The sequence below is a fragment of the Falco peregrinus genome, chromosome 2 (genome assembly GCF_023634155.1).
Source record: "Falco peregrinus isolate bFalPer1 chromosome 2, bFalPer1.pri, whole genome shotgun sequence".
NCBI classification, from domain to species: domain Eukaryota; kingdom Metazoa; phylum Chordata; class Aves; order Falconiformes; family Falconidae; genus Falco; species Falco peregrinus.
Genome location: NC_073722.1, coordinates 18,714,335 through 18,730,819, shown reverse-complemented (window position 1 = coordinate 18,730,819; position 16,485 = coordinate 18,714,335). Strand labels below are relative to the sequence as shown.

The window sequence follows — 16,485 nt, the reverse complement described above, 5'->3', positions numbered from 1 at the left end:
TGCTAGCCCCATATTTTCTGTGCTGTGCTTTAACATGCATCTCCCCTCATCAAGCAAGTTCCTGTCAAGAGGAAAAGCTGCACTAAGAGATACCCTGCAGGAATTACATGTAAGAAGTAGGCATCTCTGAGCTCTTATGTTGTGGAATCTGCAAGGAAGAATGAGAAAGTGAAAACAAGAGGGACATGACACAGAAATTAAATTAATTAGGCATATTGTTGTTCTAAACACGCCTCATAGCCACAGTTGACAAGCAGTGGAGTACCAACAGGTACTTTAATTGTGACCTTGAGGGAGCTACGTGCCAAGAAGGGTTCAAGGTAATGGAAGCAGGTTGGCACAAAGCTGGAAATAAAACCATAAGGATTAGCTTACCATCCAAGGGAGGACTTCCTTTATAGAGAAACATCACATGTTTCAAAACATAGTGAATGCAGAATTTTTGTGTCATGAACAGATCTTAGTCCTTGGTATTTTGCTTACCTTTTGTACCACTTGTCTTGTAGAGCATTATGTTTTGATTTCAGCACCAGACTGAGAATAATGTTGTTCTTTCCTTAGATCGTAATACCTTTCTTCAGCCTCTTGATCAAAGATATTTACTTCCTCAATGAAGGTTGTGCCAATCGTCTTCCAAATGGTCATGTCAATTTTGAAGTAAGTAGAGCACTGAATGGGGTATTGATACAGGGTCAGCTCCTTTAACAGAAAACTGAAGCAGATGATGGTTCAGCTTCCGCTGGATTCTGGAAGAGCAAAATTAGACTGGAATTTGAGTGTGTCTGTCACTTCTCACAGGAGCTGGGAGGTAGTCAGGAAAAAACAGTTTTATTGAAGATGGAGTGTTTATAGAAACCCTTTTGATATTCACAATTTTGTAGTGGGGAAAAAAGTAACTTTTTCTCAGTGCTCAAATCCATCTGAATATTTCAACGCACAGGTTTATTATACTGAATGACAAAATCATTCAAATTACTATTATAGAGCTTGTTTTTGAATTCCATATGTAAAAGTTCATCCTTTGTCAAGATATAGATGCAGTATTTTTGTACATGTAAGTACAGATTATCTCTGAAGAGACATGTGATAGAGCAGCAGTGAAGGAGCCCCTTGTCTTTCATTGTTCTTCTGCCTCCAATTTCACGCTTGTTATCTGACAGCGTGGATTACCCAATAATTTGTTTTCTGGTGCTTTCAGCTTTCAAGAAGCCTAGGTCACTCGCACAAAATTACAGTACGTTTCATTTGTAGATATTGGCCTGAATTAGCCTGTTTCTAAAGCTCTAGACTATGTGATGATCTGGAACAACCTTTTACTCCAGGAATCCATGTGCATTTGAGGCATGTTAAACTTCAGTTGAAAGAGTTTATCAATTAATGACATCAACATCCTGCATGGGGAATGTGTTTTTTTGGCATGAATTTCCAGCAAGAAAATGGAGCATTTCAGATTAACTAACTAAAATGGAATATCTGGATTTCAAAATTTCAGTATTTAGCATCTAGACACTTTTGATGTGAAAATTCCTAAGTATTTCACTGCAAAACAAAAATGAATGAGCATAATCGAAGTGAAAAGCTGGGCATAAGGAGTGGTATCAGCTCCTTGAAAAGCAACTGAGTGCAGATCATGATATACTATTTATATTCATAAATAACAATAATTTTACCAGGGTGGAGGGGTGGGGAGTCACCCCAGTTTGAAACAGAAATGTAGAAGTTAGAAGCCGAGTTGTGAGTCAGATCACATTCAATTCTAGCTTAAAAGCTGGGGAGAATCTAAGCCTTGGACTTAAAACCAGGATATATATATATTTAAAAAAAAAAAATTCTCAGGGTAAATAGTACTGTTCAATATATAGCATCTCTTCTGTTTTCTGTTCTATTCTGACAGAAATTTTGGGAATTGGCGAAACAAGTCAGTGAATTTATGACGTGGAAGCAAGTGGAGTGTCCTTTTGAAAGGGATCGGAAGATTCTGCAGTACTTGCTCACTGTCCCAGTCTTCAGTGATGATGGTAAGGAGCAATGGGCTTCCTGCAGGTCTGGTGTCACTGGCTGCTGCTTAGTTTCTCTCCATGTTAAGTTGTTGCTTCCTTACAGTAAAGAAAGACTTTGTCCTGAGGCATCTCTGTTGGGCAAGTAAAAAATGCTTTTCCCTTACAAGTGAGAGAGAAAGTATAATTTTTCTTTTTATGTGCACTTGGTCTGTAAGAATTGACATTATTGTTTTCTCTGAAATGGAATGAAAATATTGATTGGATATGTGGTCCCTACAAAATATCATCTGAAGTGTGTTTATATGGACTTTCCGGGTGCTTTACACTAAAGGGTGCTGCTTGAGAAAGAAAGTGGGGGTTTTGCTGGCTGCTTATAAAGCACCATGTCCCTGGGCTCAGTTTTTTCTTTTGAGTGTTTACTTTCACCCTTGTGCTTTTGCATTTTCGCTAGTTGTTTTTTTTCCCCCTCAGGGTAGTCTTTGTACTCATGCGCTGTTTGTTAGCCTTGTCTGGAGGTTATTATAAGCAATGCTATACTTCCTAATGGGATTCTGGAGCCCTAATCTGAGAGATAGATAATACAAGCCTGCTTCATTTAACTTCAGTCCACTCTCCAGGGAGAACAAATCTTAAAATGCCAGTAGGCCTAACATATTGTATTTGCTTCTGATTGCAGCACTTTACTTGGCTTCCTATGAGAGCGAAAGTCCTGAGAATCACGTTGAAAAGGACAGATGGAAGACACTAAGGTTTGTGTCAAAGGTTACCCGCATCAATAAGTAAAGAGAATGGGATACAGAGCAAGCATTAAACAGTTAAAACCAAATGGCACACTACATGTTTCAACAGATGGGGCACAGCATCAGTGTAAATCCCCCCTCCAATATGGGACTCTTGGAAAAAAGAACAGTCTTTATCTTAAACCCTTTCAAGCCTTTTCTCCCTTAGGGGATGGGAATTAGAATAAGTAATTTTGTATCTTGATTTCTTGTGTTTGTCAGTGTAGGAAAAAATACTTTCTAAACTTCAAAGAAATCTCTACTTCCTTATCAGTACTATACAGAGCACTCTGGTTTCCGAGCAGACATTTCTGCAGCTATTGCATCCCTTTATGCACCCAGCCTTTCAGACAGGGATGAGGTTTGCCCAAAGATCACTCTGGGGCAAATGCATTGAGGAAACCAGGTAACAATGTAGAGTTCAGGCTAGGAAAAAAAAATCAGACAAAATCCTGGTTTTGGCTTTTCTTCTGCTGCTGGTTGAACAGCCTCATCACCTCTTTCATTTTACTAATTGTGGAAGGATACATGAACCATTATGGGAGTGTTTTAGCTTGTGCTTTGCTTATCAAATTTTTTCTAAAAAAAAAAAAAAAAAAGCTGAATTCATGGCAGCAGACAAAACTAATCGGGTACATAGATGGAGACACAGAACTAAGCAGGTACATGAGTAGTCTCTGTTTTCACCCCTAAGCCATACCTTCACTTTAGTATTAAAACAACCGATATCCCAAGGAGCTCACCATTAGCCAGGTGTTCTTGTCACTGTTGCAGGCAGTGGCACATTAACACTTAGAGGATCCCATGGATATGAAATCCCAACTCTTCTGATCCACTCTGCAGCACCAGAGACAACCCTACACCATAGCCCTAAGGATTCTTCTCAGTCCATGTTGTTTTTTCCTGGCATACCACAAGGAGATGTGACAGTTCCATCTGATTAATCCCGGTTATTTTGGGGAGAGGACAGAAAGGGAGAGTTACTCACATCAGTGCACGGATACTCTGCATTACACAGAGTCGCAAGATAGACGGTCAAAGACTCTGAGCTTGAAAATCTGTGATAACACAAACCTCGGTTTCACAGAATCCTTATCTGAGGCCCTCTGAAGCTGTCTGAGAAGATTTACATCATTCTAATGACTGTCTTTACTTATTTACAATTTCCCTCTTCCTTTCAGGTCAGCACTTCTGGGCAGAGTCTAGTGCACAAGATGGCTGCTGTTTCTGCTGTTGCTGTTATGTGGCTTACCAGGGGGCATGGCTTGGTTTGTTTTTCTGTACACTGAGTGGCATTCAAAGTGATGAAAAATGTGCAGTCAGTTGGGATATTGTGTCAGCAACGATGAAACAAGTTAACTCAAGAACAAACAGGCAGCTTCTCACATCTGACAGATGAGATAAAATCACAGCCCACTTGGCTGTGATTCAGGCTTAAGTATTGATTGAGGACAGCACTGACAGAATCCTTTGAAGAGCTCTATGCCACCTATGAATCATTTCACACCTGGATGGAATATTTTTCCTTGTCCTTTTGCTGCAGCTTGCTGCTACAAAGACACTGTAGAGTTGGTCGTAGATTATGGAGGGGAAAAAATCAACCATTCCTTTCAGTGAAACCCAAGTCTACGCTGAAGAACTGCCATTTCTAATAAGCTGAAGATAGCCAGGAACTTTGCCTGATCAGGATTGCTAAGAAGGGAAAGGACTGAAAACAACAAATTGGCTGCTGGGAAGAGTTTCTCCCCACCACTGTAATGGTGGCTGCGGGTTTTTTTTTTTCTTTTTCCATTATGTTTTTGAGTTGGCTGCTGGTAGGCAAACTCATTATTATTCTAAGTTATTTTAAAAATAAAAAGTAATAAAAATCAAGGCTGTGGTAGAAAACACCTTCTACAAAAATATAGTAGCTGTATAGCTTGGACTATTTTACAGCTTCGTGGGAGGTTTTTCCTTTGTTTCAGTTGTTTACAACTAACTACTACATACTACAGATATTTTTACTATACAGTTTTGTTACTCTAATTTTCCATACTTGACCTTCTTATATTAGGTTGAATATGCTGACTTTTCTAGAATAGTCTTGGAGAAATTGGTGTACAAACTGCGTTGAAGTACAAAAGTATGTTTTTATTAAGTCATTTTTATAATTGCTTTTCTTGAAAGGATAATAGTGAAGAACACAACCCACTTTGACTGAAAGAGAAAGATGCCAAAAAGAAAAAAAAGATGAGGCTTCTTCTCTACTACAGCTGTGAACAAAACAGTATCCCTATGTGTTTGCTTTATGGATTATGTTTATGACTGTGAAGTAGTTCACTGTGTTACACATCTAATAAGTTTGAAGTAGCTCTAAATACTTAGTCTGTTTACCCTAGGAAGAACCCAAGGGGGGGGGGGGGGGGGGCGGGGGGAGAAACTGTAGCTGTAGATCACCCTGGATGCAAAATCACAAAGCAAAAGCACATACTTCACGAAAAAAGGAATTTGCAATTATCCTGCCACTGTTATTTAAAAAAAAAAAAGAAGAAAAAAGAATAAATATGTCTATTTGTTGCACTGCATCTCTCGAGTTTTCAGGTAAGCTGTTTTTTATGTCTGTCCATGCCTTTTCAGGCAAGTATTTAATCTTTGAAGTCTCTAAGAACATGCTGAAATAGCCTTTGTTAACAGGCATACTGTCCTTTACTACAGCCTGTTTGCTGGTGCAAGGTGCTGGAAGTCACTGAGTTACATGTTCCATGAGCACCAGCACCAGGGCCTTGAGCCCTGATGGTGGAGGAGGATTCCTCTCTGCCTCTCCCATTCACTGAGTTAGGGTGAAGGAGAAAGAAGAGGGTGACTCTTTGAAAAGAGGATACTGCTTTTGCAGTTCACGGACTTGCCTCCCAGCTTTCAGGTGAGGTCATTCCCATCTTCCCCTCTGTGTCTTTCCCCTGTTGTTGAAGGTTATAGGTAGAAGTTAGTGTATATAAAAAGCTGGGGAAGATGGTGTATACCTCTTTGTCATGGTTTAACCTCAGCCAGCAGCTAAGTACCATGCAGCTGCTTGCTCAGTCCCCTGCCCCAGAGGGATAGGGAGGAGAATCAGGGAAAAAGGTGAAACTCAAGGGTTGAGATAAGAGCAATTTAATAATTAAATAATAATAATAACAGTTACAATGAAAAGGAGGGAGAGGGGGAGAGGAATAAAATCCAAAGGGAAGGGAAAAAAACCCAAGTGATGCAGAATGCAGTTGCTCACCACCTGCTGACCAATGCCCAGCCAGTCCCCAACCAGCGATCGGCAGGCCCTGGCCAAGCCCCCCCATTTATATACTGGACATGACGTTCTATGGCCTGGAATACCCCTTTGGCCAGTTCAGGCCAGCTGTCCTGGCTGTGCCCCCTCCCAATTTCTTGTGCCCCTCCAGCCCTCTCGCTGGCAGGGCCTGAGAAACTGAAAAGTCCTTGACTTAGTATAAACATCACCCAGCAACAGCTACAAACATCAGTGTCCTATCAACATTCTTCCTACACCAAATCCAAAACAGAGCGCTGCACCAGCTGCTAAGAAGAAAATGAACTCTGTCCCAGCTGAAACCAGGACATTCTTCCACATCTTCTGGAAGTAGGATCATATGATAATAAGGTAATAAATGAGCTTCAATGATGCAATGTTTTCTCTCCTCATTAACCTACTTGTTTTACATTTTTAGTTCTAGGGAAAGCCAGAGGGTTGAACAAAGAGTTAACTTACCTGTAAAAATTACCTCTCTGTCCCTCCTGCACCATAACACAGTTTGACTGCTAGCTTGGTTGAGAAATGGGTTTGTTATTGATGCAGTTGGAATGAAGCCTTTGTAAATAAAAGGAAAAATAGCATTAAATAGCCTCTGTCCAAAGTGCAGGCTGTGTGGTGGCTTGTGGGCCAGCTTCTTGCCAAGAAAAGGCAGCACATAGGGGAATGATAGGTATGGAGGAGGAGGCAGGGTCTGCCTTGGCACTGAAGCTGGTCAGCAGGTGCAGGAGCCTGTGGCTGGTGCTTGAAAGGGAAATGCAAATTCCCTAGCCCCTGGCAAGCCAGAGGCTACTGCTGTAGGCATTAATGAACTCGGTGTTTGATGTTAGAGCCGTGTGAGTCTCATCGTGCATTGTACTCTGCTGCAGCCACAGTGCTGAGCTTTAATTTTTAACATCCTGAGCCACTGTCAGACTGTTGATCCGTTGGCTTGGGAACAGCCATTCACACCTGTCTCTAGGAAATGAGAGAGAAAATGACTGACTGCTCTATCACTAACCAGCTCCTAAAGGAAACATCACAAACTCTGAAATGAGGAGTTGCAAGAACTCATTAACTCTATGAGTTGAGTGTTCAGCCCGCACTGCAAATCTCAGCTCAGTGCTGACAGATGCTCAGTGCTTAATGGGGACAGAAGCAGCACTGAAGTGTCCTGTATAAATGGCTCAAACATTACTTATTTCTTTGTGGTGCACTTTCTTCTTGTGGTGCAGAGACAAAACCTGTAGGTCTTATGGACCCCGATGAACCAACTTGTTCAAAAGAGTCCAGATGTCTGGCTAAGCCCGCAAGAAAAATACCTGTCCTTACATGCAAATACTTCCCTTTTCTCCTACTTGGATACAGCTTTGTGGCATCATCGTGAAAATGTGAATAGATAGTTGCATGCAATAATGTGCAAAAGCCTATTTACAGATGTCATCTCTAAAAGAGCAAGCAAGAACCTACCTCCATGTGGGTTTTGAGGGTTTGGGGGTTTTTTTCAGCCTTCCTAGACAGCCTGTTCTTGTTGGAGCTGAAACTGGTACTTGATCTAGCACTAAAAAGAACTCTTTTGGATAATAGACAAAATTTCCTATTTTTATTTTAAAAAAAAAATGCCAAGATTCCCATTCTTCCGGGGAATTTTCCCTGTCACTTTGGGTGGATTTTCTGGTACTAGTTGTGTGCAGCAGGACCCCTTGTGGGCTCGTTGCAGTATTTCTGCTTGGAAAAGTACTTCGGTAGTGCGCAAGTGTCTGTTTTTTCTCTTAGCCCCTCTCTGTCTCCACTTGGTCATGCTGAGCAGATTTTTCCCATGTAAAGGGAGCAGCTAATCCCTAGAGATGCATTCCCTCACAGCTGCATCTGTCCTGCTGCTGTCGGTCAGATCCAGACAGCCTGCTTCTACCAAGCAACTGTATCCTAACCTGCGCTTTATGGTCATGGGGTCCTGTGTCATCAGCTGGTTTTTAGCTTGAGAACAGGGCTGGTAAGGGCTGGTAAGGATTTTCAAGGGAACTAGTCTGTTTACAAGGTTACTGTTGTTAGGCATTTGCTAAGCTAGTGCTTCACACTCAAAACTGACTAAAGTTCAGTACATTTAGAAGCAAGAGTTTAGTGCCAGAAAGTGTATCATTTGATACCTACAGACACTTTGCCATTATTACACTGTGCTGCATTAAGTTGTTCTGGAATATGTTTTTGTCTTTCTCCTTTATTAGAAAATTTTAGCTATACTATGACCCAAAAGGATGTCTCCTTATAAGCCCAAGTAAATATACTGTCTTTCTTTCATGGCTGTTACTTTTCAAGAAGAAAAATGTAAAAGATAATGTGAATAAAGCAGCTGTTTTTTCATCAGTTATTTATGTAGCCAGAGCAATCTGAGTGCCAATGAGCCAATGACACTAGGGCAGGATTTTCTTCTTTCTGTTGGTGCTTTTCTTCCCTGGCCTGTGAAGTCCAGAGGTTGGAAGGGGAAGCAGTTCTTAGGTGGATTTCTAGCTGCAGTGGAAAGCAGCATCTGGAGCCAGTCCGTTCCAGAGGGTGACAAATGAAACAAAGCATCTGTGTTGGTGTTACAGCAGGATCCTCTGTAAGCCCCCAAGCTTGGTCTTGTGGTCAAAAGGTGAAATAGCTTTCTTTAGAAAGAACCTGTAAGCTATAAACGAGTCCAGGGAGCATTAATAAATACTAGGGGTGGGGAAGAGCCCCTTGGTCTTTCAACTGCTTTTCTTTATTGTCTGATAACTCAATAGCATTTACATTTGGGATGCCTCACTGCTTTTTAAATGTGTTTTTCCTGGGAGAAAACTATATAGAAGACCATCACAAAGAGCTGTGGCTGAAAGTTCAATGCTGGTGATTCAGAATGGAGCAAATGATGTGGGCAAAGAAGTTCAAAGAAGCTCATCTTGTTGTCAAGTCAGACAGATCGACCTCCTTTGTACAAGCAATCCATCTATTGATAATGCTGTCTCTAACAGAAGCATGTTTTGAAGCTACAGTGGGAGGCATTAAAGCAGCCACCTCAATCCTTTGTTTTCTACTTAACCACAGAAGTAGTAACACATTCAGACAGCCAACATTCCTAGGCAGAGCCTTTTTTTTTTTTCTTTGTGTGTGCGACTGCAATAGAGGGTTTACTATTTCTCTAGTAATAAAGAAACACACTAACATTTTCTCTGCTGTGCCTTTCAGAACAGGGCCATCTTTCACACTTCTAATCTTGCCAACCTACCCAAAATTGGAAGTATGGAAACAAGACAGAACACGTGAAAAACTATGCTTCTTGCTGATCTTAACATATACAGGAGGACACTTTTTACTAGAGACTGGTAGAAAGTCAGAAATAATTAGGGCTGGGAGAAGTCAGTCATTTCAGAAGGAGTTGCATTTTCCTTAGACCACCTCTTCTCTGGACAGTTCAGACAGCTGCATTTCGGCTTTTCGGTAAGAAATTAGAGGAGGATCTCTAGGGAGTAATAGGAAAGAGGATCTGACAGGAAATGAATTGGCATCCCTTTCCTGAGACATCGCCTAATTGTGGCCAGTGGTATTGAATAGAGAGAACTGCAAGCAAACCAAGTTTAGGTTACAACAGTTTGACATGCATATGTTGAACTTCAGGTTTGCTGGCAAAGAGGCTCCACTTAGAAAATACCATAGCAACTGTCTTATAAAGGGAGTCAGAGATATGCTATATCTGCTAAACTGGGTAATATCAATCTTTTGCTTAAATGGAAATAACGTGACATTCCAACAAGAGTAACCTAATAATATGACAGCAGAAATTGGAATAAATTCAGAGCAATTATTAAAGAATATACTTACCAGTGTGGTTAGGTGATAGTTTAGAAAACTGGCATGTGAAACACAAGGAAAAAAAAAGTATTGGGGTTTGTACATCATTATGTTTTACGGCAGCAGTTGCTACTGCTGCTGCCAAGGTAACAATCCACTCTGATGCTCACTATGAGCATGTTACCGTTTCCCCTTAATTTCTGTTTGAGCAAATGCATTACTTTTTTCATACTCATTTCTGTATGGCAGTTCAGAATCAGGCCTCGAGGAAATAGCAGGTGGTGTTCCTTGATCCCTGTGTAAGCCCAGCCAATTGGATAATCAACAGAACTATATTCAGAGGCTGTTTGCCCTGCATTAAAAAGTGTTTACAGCATTACATATTGTCAAGCAACATCACAGAGAACAGATCTCATTTGAAGACCCACCGTGAATTCTGAGGGATGAGCATTAAGGACATCTGATCTGCGAATCTCTGTTTCAACAGGTTTACAGTGAAAACTTGAAACTGCAACACATGTTGAGCTGTTTTCACAAAAGACTGTAGTGAAAATATATTCTGGAGAAATATTCACAGGGTATGTCATTATTAATTAGGTTTTGAGGAAAAAGGTAAATATATGAGAACAGTGCATCACAGTGTTAATTTTTTAATAGACAAAATTTTCCTTACAGGCCATAGAAAATAGAATATTTTCATCCCAGAGGTTGCTTTTATAATACAGAGCTATAGGACACAGTACATCTTTTCTTGGTGTGCTATTTAACACTTGTTATACTTAAGAAACAGTTGGTGACCTTCTTTAGAAGCAAAGTATTTCTGTCTATACAAAATTTCCATTTATATAACGGAAGCATATTTTATTCAGTTATTTAAATGCTGCTTTTCTTTGCAAAGAATAAAACTCTTTCCTTTTTATTAACTGCCTTGCAAAATAATAATGCTAGTTGCATAATGTCTTGGGAAGAGTACAGTTGTATATTTAACTGGTTTTCAATAATTATTTGTGACTATGTTGCCTAGTAATTAATTAGTATATCAGGGACTTGCCTTCTTTTAAACAGCTGCTTGGCCTCAGAGACCAAAAAAGAGAAAACTAAACAAGGGGAGGGAGACTATTTCAGGCGCAATTCTCACTGGGAGCCTGGGACCTTGTCAGCAGGGGAGAAAGCCAAGTAACTGATGTCAAAAATGGTGTGCTCCACATAACCTAGCAAAATTGTTTTAAATTGCTTTGGCAGCTGGGTTGCTTGGAGGTCTGAACAGTTAACAGTGAAGGAAAGAAAGTGTTGCATTTCAGTTAGCTTCAGCATGACTGAGAGTGCATTTTCTCAGTGCAGTGTTATGCAGTTGTTTTGTTTATGTGCCTTATTTTTAGTTTACTTTTGCATTCGTTGTTTAAAATTACAGGAGCCCTCTTCCTACAGGGATCACGCAGAGGGGGGTGAATATTTCTCACTCCCGGGTGAGGAAAAGTCACTGCCTCTGCAGGTGTGACTGGCTGTTCCCCGTGGCTCTTACTTCTGTGCCCCTCTCCCTGTAAGCGCATGAGGACTTTGCTGGTTTCAGCTGTTGCCCTTCAAGCTGTGAATGGGAAACTTACTGCGGTCAGGTGAAAGGTGCCCTCTTGTTTATAAATGAAACAAATCCAGACATACGGGTGGGTGGGGATGAGGAAGTAAGACTGAAGGCCCACAGAAGAAATGTTTTGATTGTGTCTATACCCAGCAGTCAACAACTGCTTTATTCACATATTCTTCAACTTCTGCCGACACTTTTTAACGCAGCCCACATAGCAGCTCCTTTCAACAGAGGAGCACAGGACTGGCACGCTGCAGGACAAGTTTCTGGGTGTTTTCCAGAGGATAGAGAAGTCCTGAGCTGGGTACGGGCAGGCTGCGAGCTGGAACAGCTCGGTTGTCCCGGGGCAGGGCGCCTCCGCCTGGGGCTGAGGGGGGCCGCGGCGCGCAGGGCAGCCCCGCCACAGGCGCGTCCCCCGGCCCGTGGATGGCTGCCTGAAGGCGAGTGGAACGAGATGGCATGGGGAGACGCTGCTGTCCCCTGCTGGCACGATTCGGTGCCCCGGGGCGGCCGTGAGGGGCAGTTTGTGAGGAAACGCAGCGTCTCCTCACGGGGTGGCCAGAAGGGGCGCGACCACGGCGGCGCCAGGCGCGCGGGAGCGCCGCTCGTGGCCGTTAGCAGCGGCGCCAGGCGGCGGGGCCGCCCCCTCAGCCCCCATGGCAGCGGGAGCTGCTGTCCTTCGGCCGCGGGGACGGTGCCCCCACCTCGCCTGTCGCTACACCCTCAGAGGACGCCATCGGCGCCGGCCCGGCCCCAGGCTGCCTGCGGTGAGTGCCAGCCCTGGGGCGATGGGGCCAGGAGCGGGGCGGCGCTGCCGCGCCCGCGGCGTGAGGGAGCCCCGCGGCGTGAGGGAGCCCCGCGGCGTGAGGGAGCCCCGCGGCGTGAGGGAGCCCCGCGGCGTGAGGGAGCCCCGCGGCGTGAGGCGGCGCCGGGGCTCACGTCAAGAGTAACGGTGAATGGCAGGGCATCGTTTGGTTCCCGTGGAGAGTGATGGGGAGTGCTTGGGAGAACAGGCTGGTTTCAGACTTGTGGCATGTGGAGCCGTGTCCAATGTCCAAATAAATCCAAATCCTGAAGAATTTGTTCAACTTGATTATGTTTTGGAGAAAAGAAGGGAAAGTATGGGAGTTCTCTGAGATCCTCCTGCGTTTCTAGGAACTGAGCACAAGGTGGATTTGAGATAATGCACATCTCTTGCGTGCTCACATACTGTATTCCTTATGTAGAGGTACAGCTCTGAGCATACTTTCAAAGACCAGCCAGTTCATCTCTATGGAGATAGGTCTAAAACTTGTGTTCCTCTTTGGGAAATAGCTCACCTGTCATAAAGATTTCCTAAGGTTAGTAATCTCAGTTAACATTCTCAGATTAGTTTTTTTACAAGTAACCCACGTAGGGCTTTGTTCTAGTTCTGGTGGTTTATTCCCAATATTACTGTATTTACTCATGTGTGAGACTCTCTTCTTAGAAGAACTGGAGGTATCAGGAAAATTAATTTTCAGTTTGAACATAACTGAATGTGGGGTAGATGATACCAATGGAAAACATGAAACGGGCAGAATGAGAAAGGCTCAGAAACTTTTAGTGAATTGAAAAGCAGGACAGACATCTTCTGGGGCAAATGAGTATACCAGGTGGAAGCCTTTGTGCCTTCCAGAGTCAGTGTAGCTTTTGTTTTCCTTATTAAATAGACAGTGTCACATTTTTGCCTTATATTGTCTACTCTATTAGTTCTAACTGCAGACTAGATTGGAGTTACGAAGAGCACTGGAGAACAAGTAGCTCATCTAAAGCTGAATTTGGTAAAACGTGATTCAATAATAAAAGCCAAATTTTCTTGAGCCCAGAGTAACATACTGCTGTAAATAACAGGAGATGGGTGTGTCATTACTATGTGAAAGTCCAGCGAAGTCAGACTGCAGCTGTAAGAAAATTCAGTTTCTGTAGAAGTGTTCTGTCCTGTAAATGTGTGTGGTCAAAAGGAGAGAGACCACAACAATACTTGGGAGCAGTTCGTGAAAAGTGTACTTTCCTCTGGTTTTCTAGCTTGATTCTGAAATAGAACTCTTTCTATCATTATCTATTATCTATAGATATCTATCAAATTATCTATCATCTTCATACCTCACCCAAATGATCAAAACCATCATTGTGTGGAAGGGCCTGCTTATTTCTGTCTGCAGCATTAATTAACAAAATACAACTATGTTCCAGGAAAGGGGATTCTGAAGAGGCTTGTGTGGAAGGAGCTATGTTGTGGCTGCAGTTTCAGAATTCATACCTTGATTTGCATGGGGTCTTAAACCCAAACCAAACCACCTTAAAGATGTTTATAAGTAAGCATCAGGTACAGAGATGTCCCCAAAGATCTCTAAATTAAAAGTAATTGCAACAGGTACACTCAAACAACAGATCTACAGTGAGCTGCTGGAGCAGCAAAGGTGGTGTGCACAGGTGTGAGACATCTGCAGTCAATCTTTTCCTCCCTGAAGTATACTGAAAGTGGTCTTTGCCTTTCCCTCTGTACAGCAGAGCCTACACAGAAATGTAGGCAGAACCTGAGTTTCCTTGCTTCCGAAGTTAAGGGCAAAACTCTCCAATGGACTTCAGCAGTGGAGCACCAGAGGCTGATGTGGAAGCATATTGGGAGAGGATTGATTGTTTCAGCAAAGGGCTATGCACAGCTGATACCACAGCTTCTTCCCTCTCCAGTAGCTGTTACTGTTTCCCGGGGTGGATTTTTGTTCACTGTGACAGTTCATCTAGGTAGCAGTAACTGAAATCAGTTTGGGTTTAATGTTCAGTCTCAAAGGATGAGCTGTTGTGACATTGGCACAGTAAGTTTGAATGAAAAAGAGAAATCGTGTTTAGGAAAAGGTTAGAGCTGAAATGCAAAAGATTGTGGAAAAAATATTAGGTGTTAATCCAGCCTCACTGGGTTTTTTTGATATTCAGACATTTTAGCATTGATGCTGTATATCAGGAACATGGGGAGAGGGGCAAAGTAAAAAAAAAAAAATAAAAAATTTTACAACCAGTTAAGACCCATTTCAGAGCACAGATCTGGGTCAAGTGCAGGATGTAGAGCTCTTTGCAAAATGCAGCTATGAAATACTTGGTGGCCTGTGCTGCTTTTCAAACAAGGTGAAGCTGAGACCACTGTTGAATTATCCTGCATTTGCTACACAGAGTGTGGCTGTAAACCAAAGCAAAACCAAGAAAAGCAGCCAGCTCTGGTGAAAATCTACTTCTGTATTTTTTTCAGACTACAGTTTGTTTTCTTATGCATCCATATGAGTGACACAATTTGCTGTTGTTTAAGCCAGTTCTACCATTGCAAATTTACTGTTTACCCATGGCTCAGGGTTTTGCTGCGCAGCTGCACTATGGGTCATGTGTGACATGGGGATGGTAGAGTAAGCAAGCCGGGAAAGCTGATTTGTCCCTCAGGTGTGGGGAACATCTCTGCATGATGAAACATTCACTGTTATGCTGTTTCTAAAGGAGAGTTGTATCTCAAGAGTTTTCCAGATATCCGCTTCTGTTATAGGAAGCAAAGTAAGTTAATAGCTCTCACCAGCAAGCTCTCCAGCTTGCTTCTCTTGAGAATTCCCACAAGAGTCTGGCGTGATTACAAAGGTTGGAACTGAAACTAATTATTTCTGTAGCAGGGAACAGGGCATTTTGCTGAGATGGTTTCATATGCAGTCATGCATGGCATTTTTTTATGGTAGCTTTCCATGGGGTACTCAAACTCCTTCTTTAAGTAAGATATCGGACAATGATACCACCTGCAGATGAGACATACCCAGATTTGTTGTCACAGTGCTAAGGCAGTTGTCCTCTGATAAAGCAGCTCTAAAAATATTTAAGGAGGTCTCTCATGTAAGTGTCACAGAAAAAGCCTGCTTGGGAGTAGCCTTCCTGCAGAAGCAGCGAGTAATTGACGTCTTGATTGGTGATTTAATGGGTTTTGCTTGGAGCACTCAAGAGTGCTCTCTGTTGATGCAATCTTCCTGAGTGTTTCCCTAGAATTAGGAATATTATATTCATCTCTCTTTGGGTTTTCTTTCTGACTGTGTTATCTGCGTTCCCCTCACCTGCCTCCTTTTTAATAGGCAAAGTATATGCCTGTGTGTTGCCTGTAGAGCAGAGGAACCTCCTTGTTCCTCCTCCTTGTCAGGTCATTCACTGGTTGTGACCCAGTTTGCCTGGTGCAATGGGAATCCTGAGCAACAGGTTGTTGCAGAGCCTAGAGGTGCCAGTGGCCAAGGATGCGATAGACATGCAGGAGGGACAAGTATCATCCTCCCTCCTTTCTCATTTAGAAAGAAATGAAGGCTGTACTGAAAAACATAAAATGTATCCAAGAAGAAGAGGTAGGGGACTGCAGGCAGCCTGAGGTGGTCCTCCAGGAGGGTCACACATATTGTCTGGAAATGCTGCCTGCTGCCAGCTCATCCGGGCTTTCAGAGGGGGGAGTAAAATGCAGTTGTCTGTGCTAGGCTGGACTGACTGAAATTGTTCTTTGCAATATGGAGCATTTATGATGCTTGCGGGTATGTTGCTTGCTCTGCAGATCAAGTCCCAAGCTGAAACAGCCTCCTCTCTGGCTCTGGGAACATTTGCAGAAGCAACGTGCAGTCTATTGGGTGAACGGCCTGCCCTTTCCTCTAAATACCCGGGAGCAGCAGGTCCCTGAAGCTAGAAGAGGGGATAAACTGAGTGGCAAGATAGAAGGGGAGCAAAACCGAAAACAGATCCTTGCTGTAAAGCAGAGGTTTGTTTTCACTTAGGCCAAGGTGTAAGAAAAGCTTGTTCAGCTGCCATCACCGGCTCGACCACCAGATGTCCGCACTGAGCAGAAAAGTGAAATGTAGCCCGGAGAACAGCTGGCAAAAGGAAAGGAGACCTAAGCGGCAGAGAGGGGAAGTGCAAAGGAACATGCAAGGGCTTATTGCCGGGCCTGGGCACACATGAGGCGGGATGAACCTCAGGCCCCTCTTGTCGAGCTTTCGTTTCACAGTCCAGGACTATATTCCCACCACTGGCGATGCT

The 16,485-nt window shown here is 42.9% G+C and overlaps 1 protein-coding gene across 1 annotated transcript in view; it reads left to right on the top strand.

The window, feature by feature from the left end:
* RASGEF1B (RasGEF domain family member 1B) overlaps window positions 1-4,651 on the top strand; it is a 30,393-nt gene extending 25,742 nt beyond the window's left edge. The window contains exons 11-14 of the mRNA XM_005243144.4: window positions 562-657; window positions 1,895-2,018; window positions 2,677-2,749; window positions 3,961-4,651. Of these exons, the coding sequence (XP_005243201.2) occupies window positions 562-657; window positions 1,895-2,018; window positions 2,677-2,749; window positions 3,961-3,985 (318 nt within the window). The 3' untranslated portion in view covers window positions 3,986-4,651. The remainder of the gene's footprint in view (window positions 1-561; window positions 658-1,894; window positions 2,019-2,676; window positions 2,750-3,960) is intronic.
* Window positions 4,652-16,485: the final 11,834 nt, after the last annotated feature.